Source organism: Equus przewalskii, chromosome 6, assembly GCF_037783145.1.
Source record: "Equus przewalskii isolate Varuska chromosome 6, EquPr2, whole genome shotgun sequence".
NCBI lineage: Eukaryota > Metazoa > Chordata > Mammalia > Perissodactyla > Equidae > Equus > Equus przewalskii.
Genome location: NC_091836.1, coordinates 37,727,466 through 37,749,449, shown reverse-complemented (window position 1 = coordinate 37,749,449; position 21,984 = coordinate 37,727,466). Strand labels below are relative to the sequence as shown.

Here is a 21,984-nt window from a genome sequence, read left to right as displayed (position 1 = left end):
TATTGATTTCGCATTTCTGGAAACTCTGCCTACTGGCCTAACATCAAGGGACTTTTCCTAGCCTGTTCTCTGGAGGTCTTTCTAAACATAAAACCAGAAACAACATCTCTGAAGGGCATCATTGAGCAGCCCACACTCTAGGATCTTCTGTCGTAGGGTACTCACTAGCTTAGCAGTTCAAATGGGAAAAGTATTCTTAGTCAATCGAAACTTTGTCCAGATCCTGGCCTATATAGGAAGCCTTTTTTCTCACTTAGCCTTATTATCAATTTTCTTCCAGGAGTGAAAGTGATGGTAGTGGTGAGTGAAGGAAGATTGTAGAGAAAGGAAGATGCAGGTTGAGAACTTGGGCTTTGATTGAGAATCTGGTAATAGAGAAAAACAATTCATTTTCCTAATGGGTTGTCACGCATATGCTGCCTAACCCTGGAAACATCTGAAGAGTATATCTAAGACATATCCAAGGAGCGTTAATGTGCTAATTCTCAGATCCTTTCTATCAGATTGTGTTGTTTTCAAAGATTAGGAAGTATGCTGTGAGTGGACTTTATTTTAAGCTTTGATTGCCCAGCTGTGGGCTAGGCCTCTGTTCTCTTATGATTTACTCCACCCTGGACCATGTGGGGACTCTGTGGTGAATGACGACAAACAGCAAAATCTTTGTTTCTTTTGAGGTATCTGACCTTAAGAGTGTGCTAGATCCTTATTCTTGTGTTCAGGGCTGCTGACCTTTGAGAACAACTCAGATACTTAGAAAAGTGACTCCTCCTTCAAAGATCAGGGGTGTGTCTCTGTCTTGCCTGCCGCATAGCTCCTAGTGTGGTTCATTGCATGAACAGGTGCTCGGGGATTATGTCTGGTTTTGAGGTAGGACATGGTCTCTATATGGAGTCATGGACCAGGAAAGGAACTTAAAGATCCACTGTTCTGTTCTTTCTGCACTATCCCCCATGGTCTTCGCTTGTACATCACTGGTGTGTGGGAACTTGCATTTTTCAAGGGAGTCCTTTCCCATCTCTGACAGCAGACTATTAGAAAGTTTGCCCATTTCCATTGAAGAATGAAGAAAAGTACATTAAGTCTCTTTCAAGATGTACGAGAGTGCTGGCTTCTGTACTTATAACTCCTAGGTATTTTAAGAACTAGACTCCAGTTGATACACTGATGAAGGAGGGGAGAGGCCCTGCTTAATAAGGAAGAGAAATGAAGGGTCGAGGTTGCTCGAAATGGCTTTGTGGGCTTTGGAGGGGCAGGTGTCTAACTGGTCACAGTTGCCTCTGCCCTTGTGGTGCAGGAAAAACTTTGCCCTGTCATTTGCCCAAGTGTAAAGGCCAGCTCTTCTGCAACTTCCACCCTAACTTCCAGTATCAAATCCTCAACTTAGTTTCTCCTTATTCAAGGTATTTCTTTGTTCTCCCTGCCATAATCACCGCTATAACACCGTCAACACGCACAGTCATAATTCTTCTCCCATGACAGCTTTCATCATTCTCTCTTAGCTGGGTCTGAAAATTTCGCTAGTTAGGGCAGTTTTGTGGATAATGAGATTAAATAAATGGACTTTAAGTTCTAAAGTTTGAGTTATGGCCAAAGAAAGCCTCATGATTTAGGTCAGCCTTCATGGGATAAGATTCTGGTAAGGATCCATGGTTACACTGCAGAAAGTCTAGAAGTTTCTAGAAATGGTGCAAGTCTGATCTCCACTTCAAATGGAAGCTCCTCTGAAAGTGTTACATGTATTAGTTAGTGGATTTTCTATATGGGAGAAACCTGCAGGGCTAATAGTCTATAAGAGTGACTTAAGTGGTTTTGACTAAGGTGATCTTAGTACCCAGACAAGAATTATCTGAGAGTTGGGGATCTTTCCAAGTGTCGTAGTTTCAAGGAGAGAAGGAAAAGGATGAATTGAAATTTATAAGAAGTAGGAATGAGTGTGAAGTACAAATTAGGGACATGAACTCCCATCAAGAAAGCCAAAGCCAGGATGCTACTGTGAGGTGTCTCTGGCAATTCAGTCTCAGAGCCAAATAGATAAGAGCATCAAAAGCTCTTTTAGCACAAATACAGGTATGTCCTGGAGGTCTGAGTTCTGTTTCATGTCCCCTTTCCTTTGGATAGATTGTTTTTAGTAGTGCCCTTCTTTCCTTCCTTCCTCCTTCCTTCCCTGTTTCCTTCCTTCCTTCTTTCTTTCCTCTTTCTCTCTCTCTCTATAAGGGAATGAAATTTTAGTGGGTGGAAGAAAAGGGAGAGTGACTATCAGTTAAGAGTTGAAAGACTAAAGTAGTCATTTGAATTAAAAAATATTTTTTAAAGCATCTTACTATTCCATTGTTTCTTCTTTATAATTGGGGATTTAACTTTTCATACCATCTCAAATGGTGGTGAGAACAATAGCCCGGAAAACGGAAGTCCTCTGTGCTCCCTCCCATCTCTAACACACTGTGTGATTTTAGGCAAATTTACCTTGTACCCTTTTCTACTTTTAGTGAAGTGGAAGTGCTCATCCTTATCTTGGTACTAGGAGATCTCTGCAAATGTAATTGAACTAAATCAATTAATTAAACAAGTGAGTGCTAGACACTGTGCTAGACATGAAGGGAAAAAAGCTCAATTGTAGCAAATCAATTATTTCAGCAAATGTTTCTGAGCACGTGTTGAGTGCAGATAAGTGCTAGTAACACTTGGGGGTTCACTCTCTTGTCGAATTCAAGATACTGTAATTGTCCTTAGACTGGAACTGGATTTTCTTATTGCTGCGGTGTGAACGAAGGTCAGAATTTGTGAGGCATGTAGGGACAGCCCAAATTTTCGTGGCTGTTTTCCTGTGCTCAATGCCTGGTGAACATTTCCTGCCGACACTGCAAACTCACTCTGCCTGGTGGTTCCCTTTCCCTTGCCCCCTCATTGTGGCCCCTTGTATTTCAGATACCTCCTGGGGAATGGGGGAGGGGATGGAACATACCTGTTCAGCCCCCTCCACCACCCGAGGAGCATGCAATAACTGGAGTTCCTATAAATGAGTCTCTGACTTTATGCCCACATTCTGAGATGAGCTGAAGTTTGGAAAAGTACTTTGGAAAGTGGAAATCATTATATAAGGGTTGGCAAAACTTTCTATTGCTTGTAAAAGTCACACCTATTTTCTGTCTCAAGTTCTGCCCTCTTTTTTTGTGTGTTCCCTTAAAATTCGATGACTCCCAAGTTTGTGTGGCCACACAGTAGGAGCACTTGTATCTTTATGTCACTGTTACTCAGCCTGAACTATAGGGTGTGTGCCTAGATTCTCCAAGCTGGGGAGAGAATCCATTTTCCTGCCTTTACACAAGGAGCCTAGGGCTGCATCCATATCACCTTCAAAGGAATGGATTTGACTTCTTCATATGATGTCTTAGTTACTGCACTGTAAGTGTGGAAATCAGTTAGAAACTGAATTTTCTCATTCTCTTGCACAGTTACATTCTTCCTCCAAAGATAAGAAAATTGCATCAACCTTCACTGGGCTCCCATGGCAACTTGTTAAATTAGGTCAAGATGTGGGGACAGATAACATGGCTTGAAAGCCTGCCTGTTAGCTGAGTTAAGAATACATCAAATGCAGTGCTGGCTTCCGCCAAGATGTACCTTCCTACCTTACTGTGAACTGCTTACGGTTATCAAACTGATACCATCAGAGAGCTCCATTTTCTCTTGTTCGAAGATACATTATGAACCTCATCTAATTACCAAACAATCAGAGAGAAGTGGCCCAGTGTTTTCTATATATCTGATAGACTTAAGCAAAATGCTTTCCAGATCCTTGAAAAACATAAGCATCTCTGATTTTTTTTTCAATTTCAGTAGGTATAAAATAATATACAGGATTGTCAGTTAGTATTGTCCCTTCCTCACTGTCCCTCCGGCCCTATTTTATGGATGGTGAAACTGAGGCACAAAGAATGACTTACTCAAGGCCGTATCATTGCAGTCTGCACAGAAGGTAGCTCCTGAATTGAATCAAAGTGCCGCATGTCTCACCTGAGTATAAAATCTTTCTCCATGTTAAGAAACCAGAGCATACTCATTGGTTATCTCAGTTGTTTCCATAGAGGAGATTAGGGGCCTTGTCTCCCACTTGCCACTAATTAACACTGGATGTGTGTGGGAGGAGCGGGCAGAGCTAGCCTTTGGCTTCAGTCTAGAGTAACTGGTCTGTAAATCAACTTCATTCCAGATTGCCAGACATTGCTCCAGATAAGGAATCCATTCCTATGGCATTGAGTCAACTTGGTGGTAATGTTCTTGTTGTCAGTGTCTAGGTGTATCCCCCTCCTTTGAGTTGCAGTTGTGAATGAAGTGGCTAGGAGGTCTATTTTTTATCCTGGAGCCTGAAAGAGCTAAGCCCAAAGCCATTCATTAACTGTAACAAAATTATGTTTTATTCTGCTGTGCAGATTTATGAATAGATAGCCTCTCAGTTTCCTTAAGGCTAAATCTGGGACTATGTGGACTTCAACTTCCAAATATTTTGCATGAGACATCACACAAAAAACATACCAGTCTTGTAGGAAAGGTGCCCCGTGCGTTCCCCTGTAGGTCCTCTCAAATTGCTTCTGGCCTGAAATAAATCTTCTTCTTGCCATTTCATAGGTGATACCGGAGCCGGTCTAAAGTCATACAATAAGAAAGTTCCTCAGCTAAGCCCAGAAGAACCTTGGCGTTCTGGCTCATGGTTGAACTTTAGGGCTCAGTAACCCAACACTACTGCTAAAACATGTTTTTGAAAATAAACAACTTTGCTGCAAAAGGAAGTGCTTCAAAGCCCTTCAATTCAGAATGAAACCTGAGATTTGGCAGCATTACCTGAAATCACAGTTTTCTGAAGGAAAGCTGGATTGCAAAATAATCTCGGTGTGCTCAGGTATAAACAACTACTGAGGAAACTTTTGGTATGAGCCTAAGTTACTGATAAGGAGAGAGGGGAGGGGTCACCGGAGAAAATTATCAGTTCAGAGTGACTTTGTGCGGAGGAGTCTTAAAATTCTAAACCCAAGTGGATATGTTATTAGGCACAGTGTAGCGCTTTTTAATTTGGAGGGATTATTACCTGAGCCAAGCTCTGGAATATAGTCTTTATTTAAATACTGTTGGTATAAGACAGAGTGAATTGACTAAAGTTGAGAAGAACCAACTTGTTGACATGAGCACAGAACTCTGGTGTCCATTTTGTGCAGTAGCCTCCTTTTACAGGGCCTTGAGGTTCTTGGGCCAGGCCAAGCTGGAGCTGGCTTGCCGGAAGCCATCAAAGTCTCAATGTCAAGCATCCTTGGGCAGCACCTGGATGGATAGGAAGAAAGGAGCTGGAAAATGAGAAAGGCAGCAACAGAGTGTCTTCCCTTTCTGGCTCAGAGGGCCCTGTGATTATCTGGTTGCAGGAAGCCAGACAGACCCCCTCAGCCTAAAGGGAGCCTTGCTGCCAGCCAGCATCTTAGAAGCTGGGAGGGATTCTAATTGGTTGTTCTGTGTTTTGCTGTAGGTCTAAGGGGAGGGGGTGGAATGGATTTGGGGATCTCCCTGGAGTAATGGGTTAACAGGCTTCTCAGTTATGAGACTGATGGGAAATACTTTGGAGCATGAGGAAGCCCCCTGAAAGATGTGAACTGGATGGAAGCAGAAGCCCCTTTCTATTGCCTGCATAACAGTTTCACTGTTTCTGCCTTCTAGCTGATTCTTATTGTGACAATTTTTCTTAATCATCTGCCACCAGTAGAAAAAGATCACATGGTAGGAGGATTTAGCCTCACTATTAATTTTTTTTGAAATGTCTTTTAAAAGTGTGGAAAGTGGAGGTTCCTTGTTTCCGTCAGTTGCCTTTGAAGGCCATAACTGGCCGAACCACCTCCATGACTTGATTCAGCTACGGTAATACCTTGCAAGCTGTATTTGGGGCAGAAGGGGCTCACTTATACTTTACAAAATAGATCTCAAACCATGGTGCTATTTACAACTCTCTGAGGCCTCGTGGATGCCTGGATTTTGGATGGCAGGTAACTTGCAAATTGACTCAACTTTTCTGGGGACAGCCCCCCGCCTGTTTTAGAGGAGTCTCTGAGTCCCACATTTCTGGGGTCACTGTTTCTTTAACGAAATCTAACTACAAATGATGGAATTGGGTGGTGACTGTTCTGGAATTCCACTCTGTCTCCAGTTTGAAACTCCACCTTTTTCTCTTTGAAGTAAAATGTTTCCACTGAGCAGTTCAGCCAGTGTGCTGGGGGGGCATCCACACAGCTCTTGTTGCCTTTAAACAACAGGCCTTGGAAACTGCCCCCAACCTCTGTTGGGAAAGGCTCTGCCAGAGGTCCCAGATATTCCTGCTCTTGCCCCTTGGCATCTCGCTCTTTTCCCGGGAGGGCCTTTGCTGCTCTGGAGAATGAGCAGTGGGCCTCAGTGTAGAGACCTGATCCCAGGGAAGCTGTTCCCCTCCCTGTTCTCCTTAAACTGACTTTCATGGGACGCCTGCAGGTTGGACGGTTCTCACACCTGCTCTGTCACTTGGGTACGCCTTTAGATTTAAGTCCAGGTTAAACACACGGCGCAGGGCGGGCATCCCGTCTGTTTAACCATTGGTTACGTTTCAGGAGTGTGTCATGTAGGGGCTAAGCGCATGGGCTTGGGACCCAGGCAGCCTGAGTGTGTCCAGGCTTTGCCACTGACCGGCTGTGTCACCTTGTGCAGCTCACTTCTCTGTGTCTCAGTTTTCTCATCTGCAAAATGGTAATAATAGTAGTTCCTCTCTGATAGGGTTGTTGTGAGAATTAAATGACTACTTTATGGAAAGCACCCAGAACAGTGCTAGGTACATAGGAAGTACTCTCTAGATGCTGGTTGTTCTTTCATATTATTCTCCAACCCTGTTGTCTTTCAGTATAATTCTACATTTCTTGAGGTCAGGGGACAGTGTATTTTACTTAAAGAATTCCAGTAATTGCTAGCAGTGTCTTGGGGGCACAGCAGATATTTAATAGTGGATTAGGTCACTTCAGCTATTCAGCTCAACCCATGTGTGTGTTAAGCTCCTACTGTGTGCTAGACTCTTTCACAAACGTTATTTTTTTTAACCATCACCAACAACCACATGAGGAAGATTCTGTTATTCTCATTGTAAAAATGAGGGAATTGAGGTTCAGAGGGGGAAAGAGGTCTAGCTCCATGTCACATAGCAAACAGCAACAAAGATGCCTTTCAAAATTTTTCACAATGTCAGACAATTAGTAGGAAAATACCCAATACTAGTAGTGTGTTAGTTCGGTTCTGTGAGCAGCAGATGTCAAGACATGGTTAGACTTGCAAGAAACTCATTGGAGGGGGGAAACAAACCTCTGTGAAGGACAAAGGGGTAGGAGAGAGCAAGAGAAGGTGGGGGAGCCTTCAGGCCACGCCGCAGGTCTGGCCCCAGTAAAAGGAGAGGGAAGGAAGGAGATTTGGCTAGGAGGAGCCTCCAGCTGCAGCTCAGTTCCAAGAAAGGTCTGGCCAGGCTGACGGGGAGTCCTGGAGTCCGGGTTGCCCGGTGGAGGAGCTCTGCGTCTCAGAGGAATGGGCCTCGTGCCCCACCATGCTCAGTCCCTGGCTGGAGCAGACCCCAGGAAGTGTGGCCTTGGTGGGGATGTGGTGGATCCAGTCAGTTATGCCTCCTGCAGCGGGAGATCTGGGCAGCACATTGTCGTGGGCGCCACAGTCACGTGACAGCCACATCAGACCTGACTGCTAAATTTGGGTTGTCAGGCCGGCACAGCTTTTCTGTCTGGCTAGACGTACAGCAGGACTCAAGGCCGTGGTCCCAGTTCTCTTGGTGGCCCACCGTGCATGTTGTTGACTGTAGCTAACCAAACTGCATTGTCTTCCGTGTGACTCACCTCTCCCTGAGAGATAAGAAGAGTGAAAGTTCTCCTCATGTGAGTGAATGTGAAAGTTTAATCTCTGAGACGAGGATGGGACTCGCACTGCTGGAGAGGTGCTCACAGGTCACAGCTATGTGGAGGTGTTTGACATTCAGAGTTGAGGTGCTGTAGTTTCTTGAGAAGGCCCCTCGGGGCTGTGTTCTCAGTCCTTTCTTCTTTAAAGGCGTAGGTAGTGCATTTTCAGCTCATCACATTATAGTGGAACAAACAGGGTTTCTTCTGCCACCTCCATGCTGTTGTTAATATTCTGTTTTGTTATTCAACCCAGTCTGGCAACAATGCCTTACATTGGAGAGATGTTCAGATATCATTTGCTGTATAAATGCTTGAGAAATTTACTGCTCAAATGATCCTTCAGAATGTAGTTCACCTCCCCAAGAATTCTAATATGCTTAACTAGTCATCTCTCATCCTTGATATGCAAGGAAACTTTACCCCTGGGATAAAATAGATTCCAGAGACTGCATTAAGAATCTACTGAGAAAACAGAGGCTTCAGACTTCTCCAGTCTGATAGTCTAATGCTAATCAGCAAACACATCTTTCTTCTTTTTACCTAGATGCTTAGGAAGGCATTTTCTTTAGACTTTATATTGGTTGGAGAAAACATTTCTTTGGTTTCTAACAAAATTCTCACCCCGTACCCTCAAATCCAAACCCAGCCCATTTCTGGTGACTTCTTAAAACAATCAGTTACCTAGAAGACATCAGGAGGAAAAAGCTCTAAAGAAACCACTTCCTGACTTGAGCTTCAGCGGCTCGCTGTCCAAGTTTGCGTCGCAGTGTTATCTTGTACCTGGTTAGACAGAGTTCTTGGGTTTAGAGGAAAGAGGCAGCTGCATTTGAATGTAGGCTGCCCCTTTAAGAGAGGAGCGGTCTCCTTTCTCCTGCAGCCGCCCCCACACACGTGTGCTTGAGCACATGCAGGTGTGAGGAGCCCCAGCAAAAACAAGGGTCTTTCCTCCACACACCGGTGTGTGTCACTGTTTTGTTCTCAGGCCCAAGGCAAACTCACCAGGGAGCCTCACTTATGTCTGTCCCAGGTGAGGCAGCCTGGCCGGCTGTCACCGGCCCACTGGGCAGCCTGCCTTGGACATTGGTGGCTGGAGAGGATTTTCTGCTTTTCCTTTAGTTTAATGCTGATGAGATCCATCCCTTTACACCCAGACTACCTGCCTCTGTGGGGAATTCTGCTGGACTCTCTTTAGGTTGGCCCCACATCGTAGTTAGGTGGAGGGGTAGTTAGGTGGAGGGTGCTTGGTGAGGAGTATGAATAATTAGGGAAAAAAGCGCACTGGGGGAAAGAGGATCTAAGTCTGTCTGTGGCCGAGATTTCCCCAAACCATAAATGTCTGCGATACTTTCACTTGCAAAGTAGCGTGCATCTGCTCTGTCTTTTTGTGTGTACTGCTTTGAATTAGAGCCAGAACTTCACAGAGCTGTCTCTGCATGAAGAATCTTAACTGGCTATTCTCATCTACAATATTTAAAAAATTTTACATGTATATACTTTAACCTTTTTTGTTTTTAGCCTCCAACTTTCTCCTTTTCCAAAGTCGCCATGTAAAAGGCCAATTCAATTCTCAGAAGAATAATTGAATTTTATCTAGTGCTTTTGCTATGTTCTTTTTTTTGTCGATTCCATCTTTTTTTGTTGTCTTTCTTTGAAAAGTCTGCTTTTAAAAATACATTTTCTGTCGTTTCCTTCTTCTGTTTAGTTCCATTGTTGTATTTTGTATTATTCCCAAACTGCTCTGCGCCATGGTCACCTCTTTGTATAGATATACATATATATTTTTTTCATAATAGGAACTTAATTTACATCTCTCTAAAGTAGAGAGGAGCAGGGATTCCTGTTTCCATTTTATGGATGGGAAAACTAAAGTCCAGAGAGGTTAAGTGAGGTTCATAACATCACAGAATGAATCAGGGAAGAATTTGGATCAAAGTCCTGCCCCTTGGCTCCTCGTTTTGGGCTTTCCCATGGGCGTATATATGTATATATATGTGTATGTGCATATACATATATATTATATATACATAAATGTTATAGGTTACTGTCTGCTGTCATCTCTCAGTTCTCCACTACTTGACACTTTTTAAGCATTTTTTTGAAATGCTTCCCTTTTTCTTTTGGTCTAATGTGTCAGAGACATAGACTTGACATCAAAGGCTGGTTTTAATTGATTTGAGAGCTGTTTTCTGACTTGTTTCTATTGTTCAATACTGGCTATTTCAGCAATAAATAAATGCAAGCTCATGAAGTTATTGCCCTTCATTATATTCGTGAAGTGTGTTTTTCAAGCACCTGTTAGAATGCTCTTTGTGATTATGAGTTGAATTATTAGAACTTATATCCCCAATTGTTGTCCTAGAGTTATTAGCCATTCATACAGGAACATATGTATGGAACGTATTGACTCCACAGTGATTCATTGAACCAAGGCATTGTTGACTAGTTGTAGATGTGCCGTATCTAGATCATGTTAGAGATGACATGAGATTGGGTCAGGGTTGGGGAGCAAAGGAAGGGCATAACTCAGAAGAAATGGGAGAAGGCACCTCTAAGCATAAAGCCAAGCCAAAAATATCAAGCATTCCCACCCTTTCTTTTCTTTTGAAAATTTTCCCAGTGCCTTGATTGCCAAACAGTTCAGCAATATCATCTCTTGAATTATTCATCCTCAGGCGGAAGTCTTTGTACAGCTTCAGGTTGAGTTTGGTCCAGAAGGCAAGAAGCAGTCAAGATGTCTTCCATTTGATGTGTTATTAAAGTTCATTTCATGAGGACTTAATGGAAATAGAGAGATTTTGGAATCTTTTGTGAATGATAATTTAGAAGGAGATTGACAGGAAGCGGGTGACGCTTAGACTCTGGGGTCACCCACTCCACTCCCAGAGATGGGCTCTCCTACAGTAGTGTGAAAGGAAAATAGGCTTGTGAACAGATGGGTCATTTCTGGATTTGAGTGTTCTGTTTTTGCCATCATCGTTTGGCTGTGGTAGAGACACCTGGGTGGAAGGGAGGGGCCAGTCAAGGCCTGTTCCTCTGTTTTAGGACCACCTGCCAGATGTGTGCTATCAGGGCAGAGTCAGCCCTGTTGCAAGGGTGGCCAACCATGAGAGTTTCATAGGTTAAAATAAATGTAGTGTCTTGCCCACACTGAGGTATTTGATTTGACTTTTAGCATTGAGCTAAAGAGATTAGCTTCTCAAAGTAGCAAATTAATCCCCAAAGGACAGAAGGTGTGGTCATTTTTATTTTGGGGAACATGTTGATGAAACGTAGCCTGGGAGTCACCCATATTGTTTGGTCCCAAATATAGTTTAATAGAGAGAACCAGTTGGGTCGCTTTTTAAATCCTTACATCTTTCCTCAGAGGAGGATTGTTTACTAAGACAGTTCAGTAAATGTTTATTGAGCACCTGTCAGAGACCAGATACTATACCAGGCACTGAGAAAATAAGGATCAATAAGATAGAGTCCATGCTCTTGGGAGCTAACAACTGGAGTCATTCATTAACAGATGGCATTTTGATTGTTGGTGTTTGTCGAGGAGGCATCGTTCTAGGCTTGGGATTACAGCAGTGAAAAAACACAGTCCCACCCTTGGGGCATATATTCCGGTGCTGAGAGAAATAGATAGAGCAAACCATCAGGCTTGGTTTTAGTGCAAGCAAACCACAAGGGAGGCTGCCTGCGAGAGTGACTGCCCGTGCTGACCTCTGGCTGTATGGAAGTCAACTCTTAAATGCTAGCCTCGCGCTGGGGTACAGATGACAGAGTGAGAACTTGCAGTTGAAATGAAAAGGAAAAACTGAAGTCCCATCCTGAACCCCGTTCACTAGCAGGCAACCCCCGAACCTAGAAGATAAGAAGAAAGATACTGACAGATTGCCAAATGCAAAGGATTATTATCGAGAACATCTTAACTAAAATTTTGTCCAAGCTCATTGCTATATATTTCTTTAAGTTGCTCCCTCTTTAGACTCAGAGGGAGCAAAAAAGCAGGGTATTTTTAATGAACAACCCTCATCGAGATAGATGGTGGGCTTACCAGTTCCTAGACAAGGAGAGGGGACTTAAAATATGATCAAAATGAGTAGGAATTTACTCAGAGCTTTGCCTTTTAAGAAAAAATGAGACTGTAACCTTGGATTTGAAGTGCCTTGAGGGTCCCCTCTGGAGGGAAACATCTTTCTGTGCTTTGCTCTCCTGGCTTGGGGTCCCACCAGGTACCCCACCTGATATGTCTTCTTCTGAGGTTGTATCATGTTCTCCAAATCAGAACTGTCGCTGTTGTACTAGGAATTTTCCTCTTACCCAGAAGCAGAGAAGAACAAAGCAGTCAGAGGAAATCCCCCACTGCAGCCAGTGAGGGAGAGCGAGGGAGCAGACAGCAGGGGGTGTGGAGTTGGGTGTGTGTGTGGTGCCCGCCCCCACTCCCTCCCGCACTGCCTCGGAGAGGGACTTCCTTCTAACAGGGACCCCTCTGTTGTTGTGGCTCAGGGCTTCGAGTTGAGAAGCATAGTTTCCCAGTGATGCCACCGGATTCCTGATGCGTGACACCCCAGGGCAGCATGGTGAAGGACGCCGTTGACTGCCTTGGGGCCCCCAGACAGGGACACCATTGTGAGTCACATTTAGTATGTGAGCTCCCCCTTCCCATGACTGGCACTATTCTTAGTACCATTCTCTGCTCCCTGGGACAAAGGTCACTGAGACCACAGTCCAGTTGGGTGGGTGGAAGGGGCCGGGCCCAGGGGTGAGGGGGGTGCATGGAGAATGGAGAAAGAGGCTTTACAGTTTTAGGATATTTTGGAGTAAGGGCAACGGATGGAGCCCTGCAGCCCTGGGGATTTGGACAGACCTACACTAAGTAATACAGAAGCATCCTCTATGAGAGTTGTAACTGGGGGTGCTAGCCTTATTCAGTGTTTCGAAAAGTCTGGGGCATGAGAACTTCCCACGGGCTTAGACTCGGATGTTGCTGGGAGGTTTGCTGGCAGGTCAGGGTAGCCAGTATGCATTCCAACCCTAAACTCCCTCCTAGCTGTGGGCTTCCCAGTGGCCCTGATTCCCTCTCAAGGACCTGAAGTGAGAGTGACACTTGGTTGTGGAGACAGACTGCTGTGTTAGACCGTCCACCAGTCCAGTCAGGGGACCAGCTCACCCTGAACCCTTCACTTGTGCCCTGACCCAGCATTTATGGCTTTGAGAATAATCCTTGTTCTTACTATTCTTTTGCTCCCCACAACTGAAAGGGCAGAGTAGGAGTCATCAGAAAGGTACTAGGAGGAATCATGGCTTCCTTTCCTTTGGTTCCACAATGTGGGCTTTCTGAAGGGTGAGCAGCGACTTCCAGAAAACCAGGGTGAGGGCACTGTGGGTTCCCGTTAGCCTTGAGTGGGCTTGCAGGACTTTTCTTCAAGAATTGGGGGAAGGAGACTTGAGCTGACATCACCACTATTTTGACTTTCCTATTGTGAAGCTAATCAGAGACGCTCCTTCCTGTTCCGGTCCCTTTGCTTTCTTCAGGCATCTGGTTTTCCTATTGGTGTAAATAGAAAAAAGAGTTTGAGAGCACCGCACCTAGGACCTGCGCTCCTGGTTTCTGAATTCCACGGTTTCACATTCCTGTGAACAAAGGAAAACCACAGGGAGAAAAGACAAGGACTCACTCTGCCCCCTGGCCGTCTACACAGACGTCAGGGGTCAAATACGCACAGAGAAAGGGGAGCAGGGCGTACAGAGCCTGCTTCTCTGACTTTTCAGTTCAGAAAATGACACTGGCAGGAGCAACAGCAAGGAAAATTCTGTCTGAAATTCCTTCCTCTGAGAGCTGGTTCTAGCAACAGGCATTGAAGTCCCCTTCTCTGCTTCATGTCCAGTCTCAAGGACAGGAGAATGTAGCCTGCCCTTGGGCCTCCCTCTCAGCAACATGGGGTGTGCTTGCTGCTCCCTGCCAAGGACCATGACTTGCCTGGCAGAAGAAGCCCCGATGTTTCCTTCCTTTTCCTTGGTATAATTAGCCTCCTTCTCCCCAAAGGGATTTAAAGATAAATAGTGTGAGAGAGGTTTCAGGGTGAATAGTGGGAGGGAGAAATAATGAAGTAACATAGCCTAACCACTGCCACAAGGGGACCATATAATTGGGCTGGAAATGTCACCTGTGGAGGTGGATGCTGAGGTCACTAGTGGTCAGATGGCCGGGAGAAACATTGGCCATCCAGTGTCCTGGACTGCCATGAGGGGTGGGAAAGACAAGATGATTTTTAAAGCCACGTTCTTTTGTGCGTTGGTTCAATGCAATCAAGCAGGCGGTTTAGATGCCAGCCTCTGAGTTGGTGTTGTGTAGGGGCAATGTAGTGTTGACATGAAGAAGTCGGGAGTCAAACTGCCTAGGTTCCAGTCACGGCCACTCCACTTCTGATCTGAGTGGCCTTGGACAAGTTACATAGCCATGCAGTGTGTCAGTTTTCTGTGCTGTAAAGTGGTGAAAACAAATGCAATAACAATAGCATCTATCCTGTGGAATTACTGTGAGGAGTAAATGAGGTGGCTATAAAGCATCACACAGAGTGTGGCACATAGTAGGTGCACCAGAAATCATAGCTCTTGTACATAGTTTTCTTTGCCTGAGGTCTTAGAGCAACCTGTCTCTCTCTTTTATCTCTGTAGTCTGTGGTCTTGACTCAGGAGAGGACTGTGGACTCCCCGGCTCATGGACATAGTTCGGGGTAGCTGATTTGTCTTTATATGTTTCTCTTCAGGGATCCTGGTGGGTGTAGTCATTTTGCACTTCTTCAGGAAATTTAGTATGTCACAAGCTGTTGCTTTTTCTTACTTTTTTCCACCAGAAATTCCATAGCATTTCTTAATAGAGATTTGTTTTCTTACTCTTGCCCATCAGGATGGTTTCTCATTGGATTCCTCACGTAACCTCACATTTAGTCCTTTGAGCCCAGGCAGAGAGTAGTAGCTGGTAACTTCACTCAGCTCCTAGGAAACTGAAGATGTGTCTGAGTTGTATATTAAATGGTTTTTAACAAGGGATAGCAACAGAGGAGAGTAAGGCTTTACCAGTGTAGCCCTCTGGGGTATGTTAATTTATTTTATAGGCATTTACTGAATCATTTTGTTCTAGAATATGTGTAAGATATTTCTTGCAAGATAGTTTTAAAGAGCTCAAGATGCATTCTTAGAAGGATGAGGGAGAGATATTTTGTTTTCCATATTTAGCTTGGGGTGTGCCTAGGAGGAGCGCTGGAAACCACCAGTAGGAAGCTATTATTGAAGGAGCACTTCCTCTGGCTGTCCCATGGTCACGCAGCTCAGTTGCTGTTTCCTCATAGGCGCCCGTGCAGGTTGCGCTCGTGCTGGGAGGCTGAAGGCCGGAGCACCAGACCCAGCACCACCATTTTCTAAGTGTTCCTTGGAGCAAAGTCACGTTACTTTTCTGAGCACCCTTTTTGGCACCAATAGGATGGAAACAATGAGACCACTTGTGCTTGCCTCTGGAGAGGGGTGGGGAGTGGCTTTTAGGAGCAAGCAAAATGATGCATATGAACATGTCTTGTAGAAGTATAAGACAGAAGAAGAGATTACCCTTGTGGATCATAAAGGACATTTATCTTTTAGATTGAGAGGGAATCTAAAAGCTTGTTTCCTATCAACTCTATTTACTTTGGATTAGACAAATTTGAAACTTAGGTTAAGGATTAGGGCCTTGAACAGTCAGGTTTTCCTTTACGAGGGAGAGCATCAGGCTTCCTTCTACACAGACTGGGTCTTTCCGAGTCCCACTCTGTCCACACTGTTCCCGAGATGGTGGTATAAGACACACTGTAACGTGTAACAGGCAGCACAGACCCTTGAACCCGTGTTTGTCTCCCTGGCTACACCCATAAATAAGACAGGGATAACTGGCAGCATTGTCATTTCTGAATAGAAAGTTAGTCCAAAAGGACATCTACGTGGCTTGAATCCTTTAGCATAAGATAAATTGACTGTCAGAGTATGCCAGGCCTTCCAGAGCTAAGATCTTGGCAGTGTGGGTGGCTAAGACAAGAGAATAGTGCGTGTGTATGTAAGTTAGAATATGCTGAACCCATGAAGAATTTCTGAGATGGTCCTCACCTGACCTCTGAGGATTTCCTGGGTGGCAGGTTAATCCCTCACAAAGTCATGATGCTTTCCTTTCTTATTGTGGGAGCTTGCCTGGGATTGGCCTAGGAGGACGGCACGGTGGTGGAGAAGAGTATTAGGACCAGAAGAGCATCTCACTTCTGTACCCTTGTTAGATCACCTAGGATAGTGATCCTTCCCACTTGCAAATCAGGGACTCCAGAGGAGTGCTTATGAGCTGTGACTTCTGATTGGAGCTGGGAAAAAATTCCTTAATAATACCATTCTTACTTCTTCAGGCAAAAACAATGACAGTTTTTGAAAGCACAAAAGATTATGCTGATATTCTAAAGTTTAGGGTAGACCCAGTATTTTCTCTCTAATTTGCATAGCAATAAAAATTAACTGACCCTTAAGTCAATCAAAATATGGCAATTGATATATTGTCTTAAGTGCTTTTTTTTGGTCAGAAGTTCTTCACCTTTCAGTGTGTTTGAGCTCGTAGCACCTCTTCCAACATTTGTTTTATATGTTGCCTTCATTTTCTCCTGGCTGGTGGACTGCGAGAGGAGGGAACCAGGAGTGCTGTGTAATGGGATTAGTCCCTGTGAGTGCTGAGCATCTGGTGTAATGATTCACACTGGCTTGTATTTCCAGGCAGTGGACCAATCCAGCTGTGGCAGTTTCTTCTGGAATTACTCACTGATAAATCCTGTCAGTCTTTTATCAGCTGGACAGGAGATGGCTGGGAATTCAAGCTTTCTGATCCAGATGAGGTAAGAAGGGAGGGACTGGAGAGTCACTGAGGGAGGATGAGAGAGAACTCTGGAAAGGGGTTGTGTGTGCCTGGATGACATTTTCGAGGATTTGAATCCCAGATCTGCCACTTGCTACTTATGTGACCTCAAACAAGTTATGTAGCCTGTCTGAGCCTTTGTTTCATCATTTGGAAAATAGAGAAAATATCTGGGTTGCCCATTTGTTTTCCAAGATTAACTGATATGATGCACATAAAGTGCATGGCACATAGTAGGCCCTTTGTAAATAGGAGTTGGCTTCTCTGACTTAGCACTCTTCCTGACCCTGTGGCTCTGTGAATCTGAAAGGGGTCAGACAATTCAGGAGCCCTGGGAAGATGGGTACAATTGGTTCATTAATTCATTCTTTTATTCAACAAATGCTTATTGAGTGGTTGCTCTGTGCCATGCCCAATTCCGAGGCTAAAAGACGATGAATGAGAGAAAGCATCTCTGTTCTGGCAGACATGAGAAGATGTAGTGCCCCAGGACAGAAAAAATGCTTCCTGTTAATGAAAGGCAGGTATGATTGCAGCCCAGCTCTGTTCCACTCCCTCACATTAGATTTTATGCTTTCAAAGCAAGAACATTCTGCTAATAATGTCGGGAAAGAGGAGAGTCCATGGTGTTGCTTTTCTTATTTTTCAATATCAGAGGCTTTAACTCTATTACATAGAAGTTTCGGGCCACTGTGTTTTCATCAACTTAAAGAATCAATTTGACTGCCATCCTTGCCCACTTCTCGAATATTGGAATTCAGAAGAGAGAGGTCTGAAAAGTATCTTCCATGGACATGAATCTCTAACCATCTTACTTGACATCATGGGTCACCAGGAATGGGTATAGGCATATAAACATATATATTTGGATTATCCTATAGATTTTTACCTCTCCTTTTTATTATCATTTTTTAAAATTTCAGGTGGCCAGGAGATGGGGAAAAAGGAAAAACAAACCTAAGATGAATTATGAGAAACTGAGCCGTGGCCTACGCTACTATTATGACAAAAACATCATCCATAAGACAGCGGGTAAACGCTATGTGTACCGTTTTGTGTGCGACCTGCAGAGCCTCCTGGGGTACACGCCCGAGGAGCTCCACGCCATGCTGGATGTCAAGCCCGATGCCGATGAGTGATGGACACCAAAGGGGTTGGGGAAACTCTGCTGAGACATTTCAAAGAACAACCACATCGGTTGGACTCTTAATTTTTAACTGTTATTCTATTTTTAATTTTCCAGAACTCATTTTTTACATTCAGGGGTGGGAGCTAAGTCAGCTGCAGCTATAATCAATTGTGTACAGTTGGAAAAGGAGAGCCAGGACCTGTAGGGTGGGTGGGACAAGAAATTCTTGAGTAAATTTTCAGGAGAGAGAGAAAAGGGTCTTCTTAGGAGCTTGAAGAATTTTGCTTAAGGGAGAAAGAAGCTAATGTATCCAGTCATTTTTTAAAATCATCCTTGAAAAAAACGTCTTGAGTGATGGACCTATTAGCAAAAGAAATTGATGCATCAGGAGTCATGAAACCTATGAAAGGCAATTAATTTCCTTTTGTTTTTAGGTGTGGGAGGGCAAAAAAGAGGGAGGTGGGATAAAACATTTTGTTTGGGGATGCACTAAAAACCAAGGACTATTTACTTTTTACTCTACTTTCAAAACGAAGATGGACTTCCGTGGGGTGGGGCCAAAACTGTTTTTGTGTTAAATTTTATTTTATTAAATTTTGTGCCAGTATTTTTTTTCTTAAAAATCGTCTTAAGCTCTAAGGTGGTCTCAGTATTGCGGTATCATGCAAGTTGGTTTTTATTTGCTGGCTGAGGATTCTGTCACAGTGAAAGAAAACTGTTTATATAGACCCCACTGGAAACGCAAAGGGCTGTCACTGAGATCGGGGATCCCAAATTCATGTGACTTATGTATGAAGGAAAAAATAATGCTGATCTGAGTGCAAGGGAACTGTGCATGTGAATTTCATCTATAATTTAAAGAAGTTATCACACCCTCTACTTATTTGCCATTAGTGAATTCTCGGGGTTTGGACTTAACGTTGAGCTAAGAAGCATTAAGTCTTTGAACTGAATGTATTTTGCAGCCCTGGTTTTGGACCACAGTAAATGTAGGAGCTCTGTTGACACCATGGAAAGGAGGTCAAAGGAGGAAGATTGACTTGGTTGTTTATTGGTTCTATGCCTATAACATGTATGACTTGGAATAAAGGCTGTGTGCATGGGCATTACCCCTCAGGTCTCAAGAAATAAGTCCTGAATGCATGTCATTCCGAACTAACACTCTACACTTTCTCCTTTATGTTTTATTTCCCCAGTACCCCACATTTATTGCTTCCCCCCACTCTGTTATTCAGTAGAGAGAAATGTACAGCTTTCTGATTGATGAGTGAAGAGTAATTGCAGACATGAGACCAGTTGAAGTGTCTGATGAAGCCATTTAGACTTACTGGGTTTTAGGAGCAATGGAAATTAAGGTTGCGTATATGTAAAATGTGGGCTTGGCTGTTTTGGGGAGAAGTGCAAGGCTTTCCTTTGAAGAATTTAGGCTAGTTGAGTTGGATGTCAGGTGAGAGTGTGTATGCAAAGTGAATAGTACAGATGCTGTTAGGTCCTTGTGCTTGGATCTGTTATCTTGGCACAGGGCAGGGGAAGGCTAATAATTGCAGAAGAAACAATGACTTGAAGGCAAAGGAAACATAAGGAAAGGAGCTTGAGTGAAGAAAATAAGGTGGTCCATGAGTTATTCGCATATTTGTAGTTCCCCCAAAGCTTAACTACAAACGTAATCAACTGAAGCAGTCGTCTTTCTACTGGTTGTAAAGGGTGATCTGAAAATGGGGTTTTGAGGGGGAATCTAACGTCTAACTAGTGAGGAAAAGTGCCTAATACCATTAGAATCCCCCCACTATAAAGATGCCCGATTGAAAAGATGACGACAGAGGGGCGGCTTTACGGACGTCCGTGAGAGAGGTGGAGAAGCATTTAAGATGGGCTTCTCAGGGCTAGCCTTTTGGGCTCCAGCTGAGAAACTGGAAGTACTACCTACCTTCTAGCATATCCTCAAGAAAGTGGATTGTTTACTCCCAGGTCCTCTTGCAGACCCTCAGTTATCAGGAACTTAGCTCTCTGACTCATGAGTTTTCTCATACCGATCAATCGGAGCATCCACTCGGAAAGCAAAGGCAGAATTATCCCAGCTGTGTATTTTGATCTTCTTCTGGATGCAGGTGCCTTAATGAAGCTCTCGAAATATTTTAGGAGCTGCTCAGGGAGTGTTAGGCGGAACTGTTTGGACTACATTGTTTTCTCTTAGATTATGTGATCTTTGTTGGGCACTGACAAAGGTATGTGTGAATGAGCATACGTGTGTGTGCGTGCGTGTGTGTGTGTGTGTGCATGTTTGCAGACATGCAAAACTGCAGCTGAGATAATACCTGGGTTTTCTAGTTAAGTCTTTCCACATTTCAGTAATGGGCGAGAATAGAACCAAGGCCGGGCATCGGTCGTTGCTTGCTGTTTGCAACCAGGCATAAAATCACTTTCTCAACTCATCAACCTTTCTCATTAAATTTATGCTGAAAACTCCCCTTGTGTGAGTGTGTCTAACTCCATAGCAGAATAGATGTAAGAGAGTGCCTCCTCATGCTCCTCAGCCCGCTTGTTTGCTAAGATGCCCTTTCTCTCTAGTTCCACCGTTTTCAGTATTTGTAGATAATGTATTAGTTAAGACAGCTTTGTCAATCTGGCCAGATGCTTTTTCTCCTTCTGTCCAAAGGCCAGAGACCATCCCAGGAAGAGTGGTGGGTGGTTTATACACTGGAAATGTAGCAGAATTGTTGCATTTATGCTTTTTAAAAACACATGTTAACTTCAGAGGAAGGATGGGCAAATCTGGTTTAGCTGGGTGAAACCCTTATTTTCCTGGAGATGCCTTACCCCATGGCGGTTTTGGCTGTAGGGTTCAGGGTTACTTTTGTTGCCCTCTCCATTCGGCGGAGGGACTGCCCTACACAGAGCCCTGGTCTTGTGGCTGTGGGGATTGGAGGTAGCATTCAAAGATCAGATGTGCTTTTCCTCACTTTGGAGACAAACACTCTGGGTTTTAGAGCATTAACCTGCCTAATCTTCATGGTGAAAATTACACCTTCTCTATTCTAGTCATGCTGTGCATGCTGCTGTCTCTGTTGGGGTCTATATAAATGTGTTGAAATGGTATCTACATTCCAAAGAAGTTTCAAGGAACCATAAATATATGTATACGTATACATATATAAAATATATATATAAAAATGAAATTATCTCTATCAGGAATACTGCCTCAGTTATTGAACTTTTTTTAAGAATACTTTTTTTTTAAGCTGAGAAGTATAGGGGTGAAAAAGATGTTATATTGTGTTTGACTATTTTCCAACTTGTATTTTCATATAATTTATATTTTTTAAAAGCTGAAAATTTAAAAGCAAGATGAAAAAAGGAAAAGCAGGTGCTTTTTAAAAATCAGAACTGAGGTAGCTTAGAGATGTAGCGATGTAAGTGTCTATGTGTTTTTTTTAAAAAAAATGCAAAAAAATTTCTTATGGGGGAGTTTTTTGTTTGTTTATTTTAGTAGCTGATGCTGGCACATCATTTTGCTGGAGAGTTTTTTATATACTGTAGCCTGATTTCATATTGTATTTTAAACTGTGTGAGATTAAAAACAAAGAAATTCATTCATAACAATGTGGGTTTGACTCGCTTCTTTTCTGTCTGGTTCGTGTGTGAAAGCAGGACAAATAACCAGCCAGAGGCAAGCACAGGAGGGAACACGGTTCAGTCTTGCTGATATCACTAGCTTGGGACCATTTTAGATAAAGATTTCCAAATAAATTGAGAACTATAATAGGAATATAAGGAAGTATAATCTAATACCCCAGTTATTGAATGTATGGTGTCATCCTTTGTGGAATGTCCCTGGCCTTGTCATACCTCATTTTGTTCATGTCTGAAGGATTAAGAGCCATGTGAAGAAAATTTTTAATGACTTGGCAGATAAACATTTGATCCCAAACTGGCTGAAGTTCCTGATATTAATAGAGAAAGTTGAACATCTTTAGTCAATATTCTGGACAGGAACA

At 43.5% G+C, this 21,984-nt stretch overlaps 1 protein-coding gene across 8 annotated transcripts in view; it reads left to right on the top strand.

The window, feature by feature from the left end:
• ETS1 (ETS proto-oncogene 1, transcription factor) overlaps positions 1–21,589 on the top strand; it is a 125,249-nt gene extending 103,660 nt beyond the window's left edge. For all 8 annotated transcript variants that reach the window (XM_070623403.1, XM_070623402.1, XM_070623404.1 and 5 more), the window contains 2 exons: positions 16,722–16,840; positions 17,784–21,589. In XM_070623403.1, the coding sequence (XP_070479504.1) occupies positions 16,722–16,840; positions 17,784–17,999 (335 nt within the window). In that variant the 3' untranslated portion in view covers positions 18,000–21,589. The remainder of the gene's footprint in view (positions 1–16,721; positions 16,841–17,783) is intronic.
• The last annotated feature ends 395 nt before the right edge of the window (positions 21,590–21,984 follow it).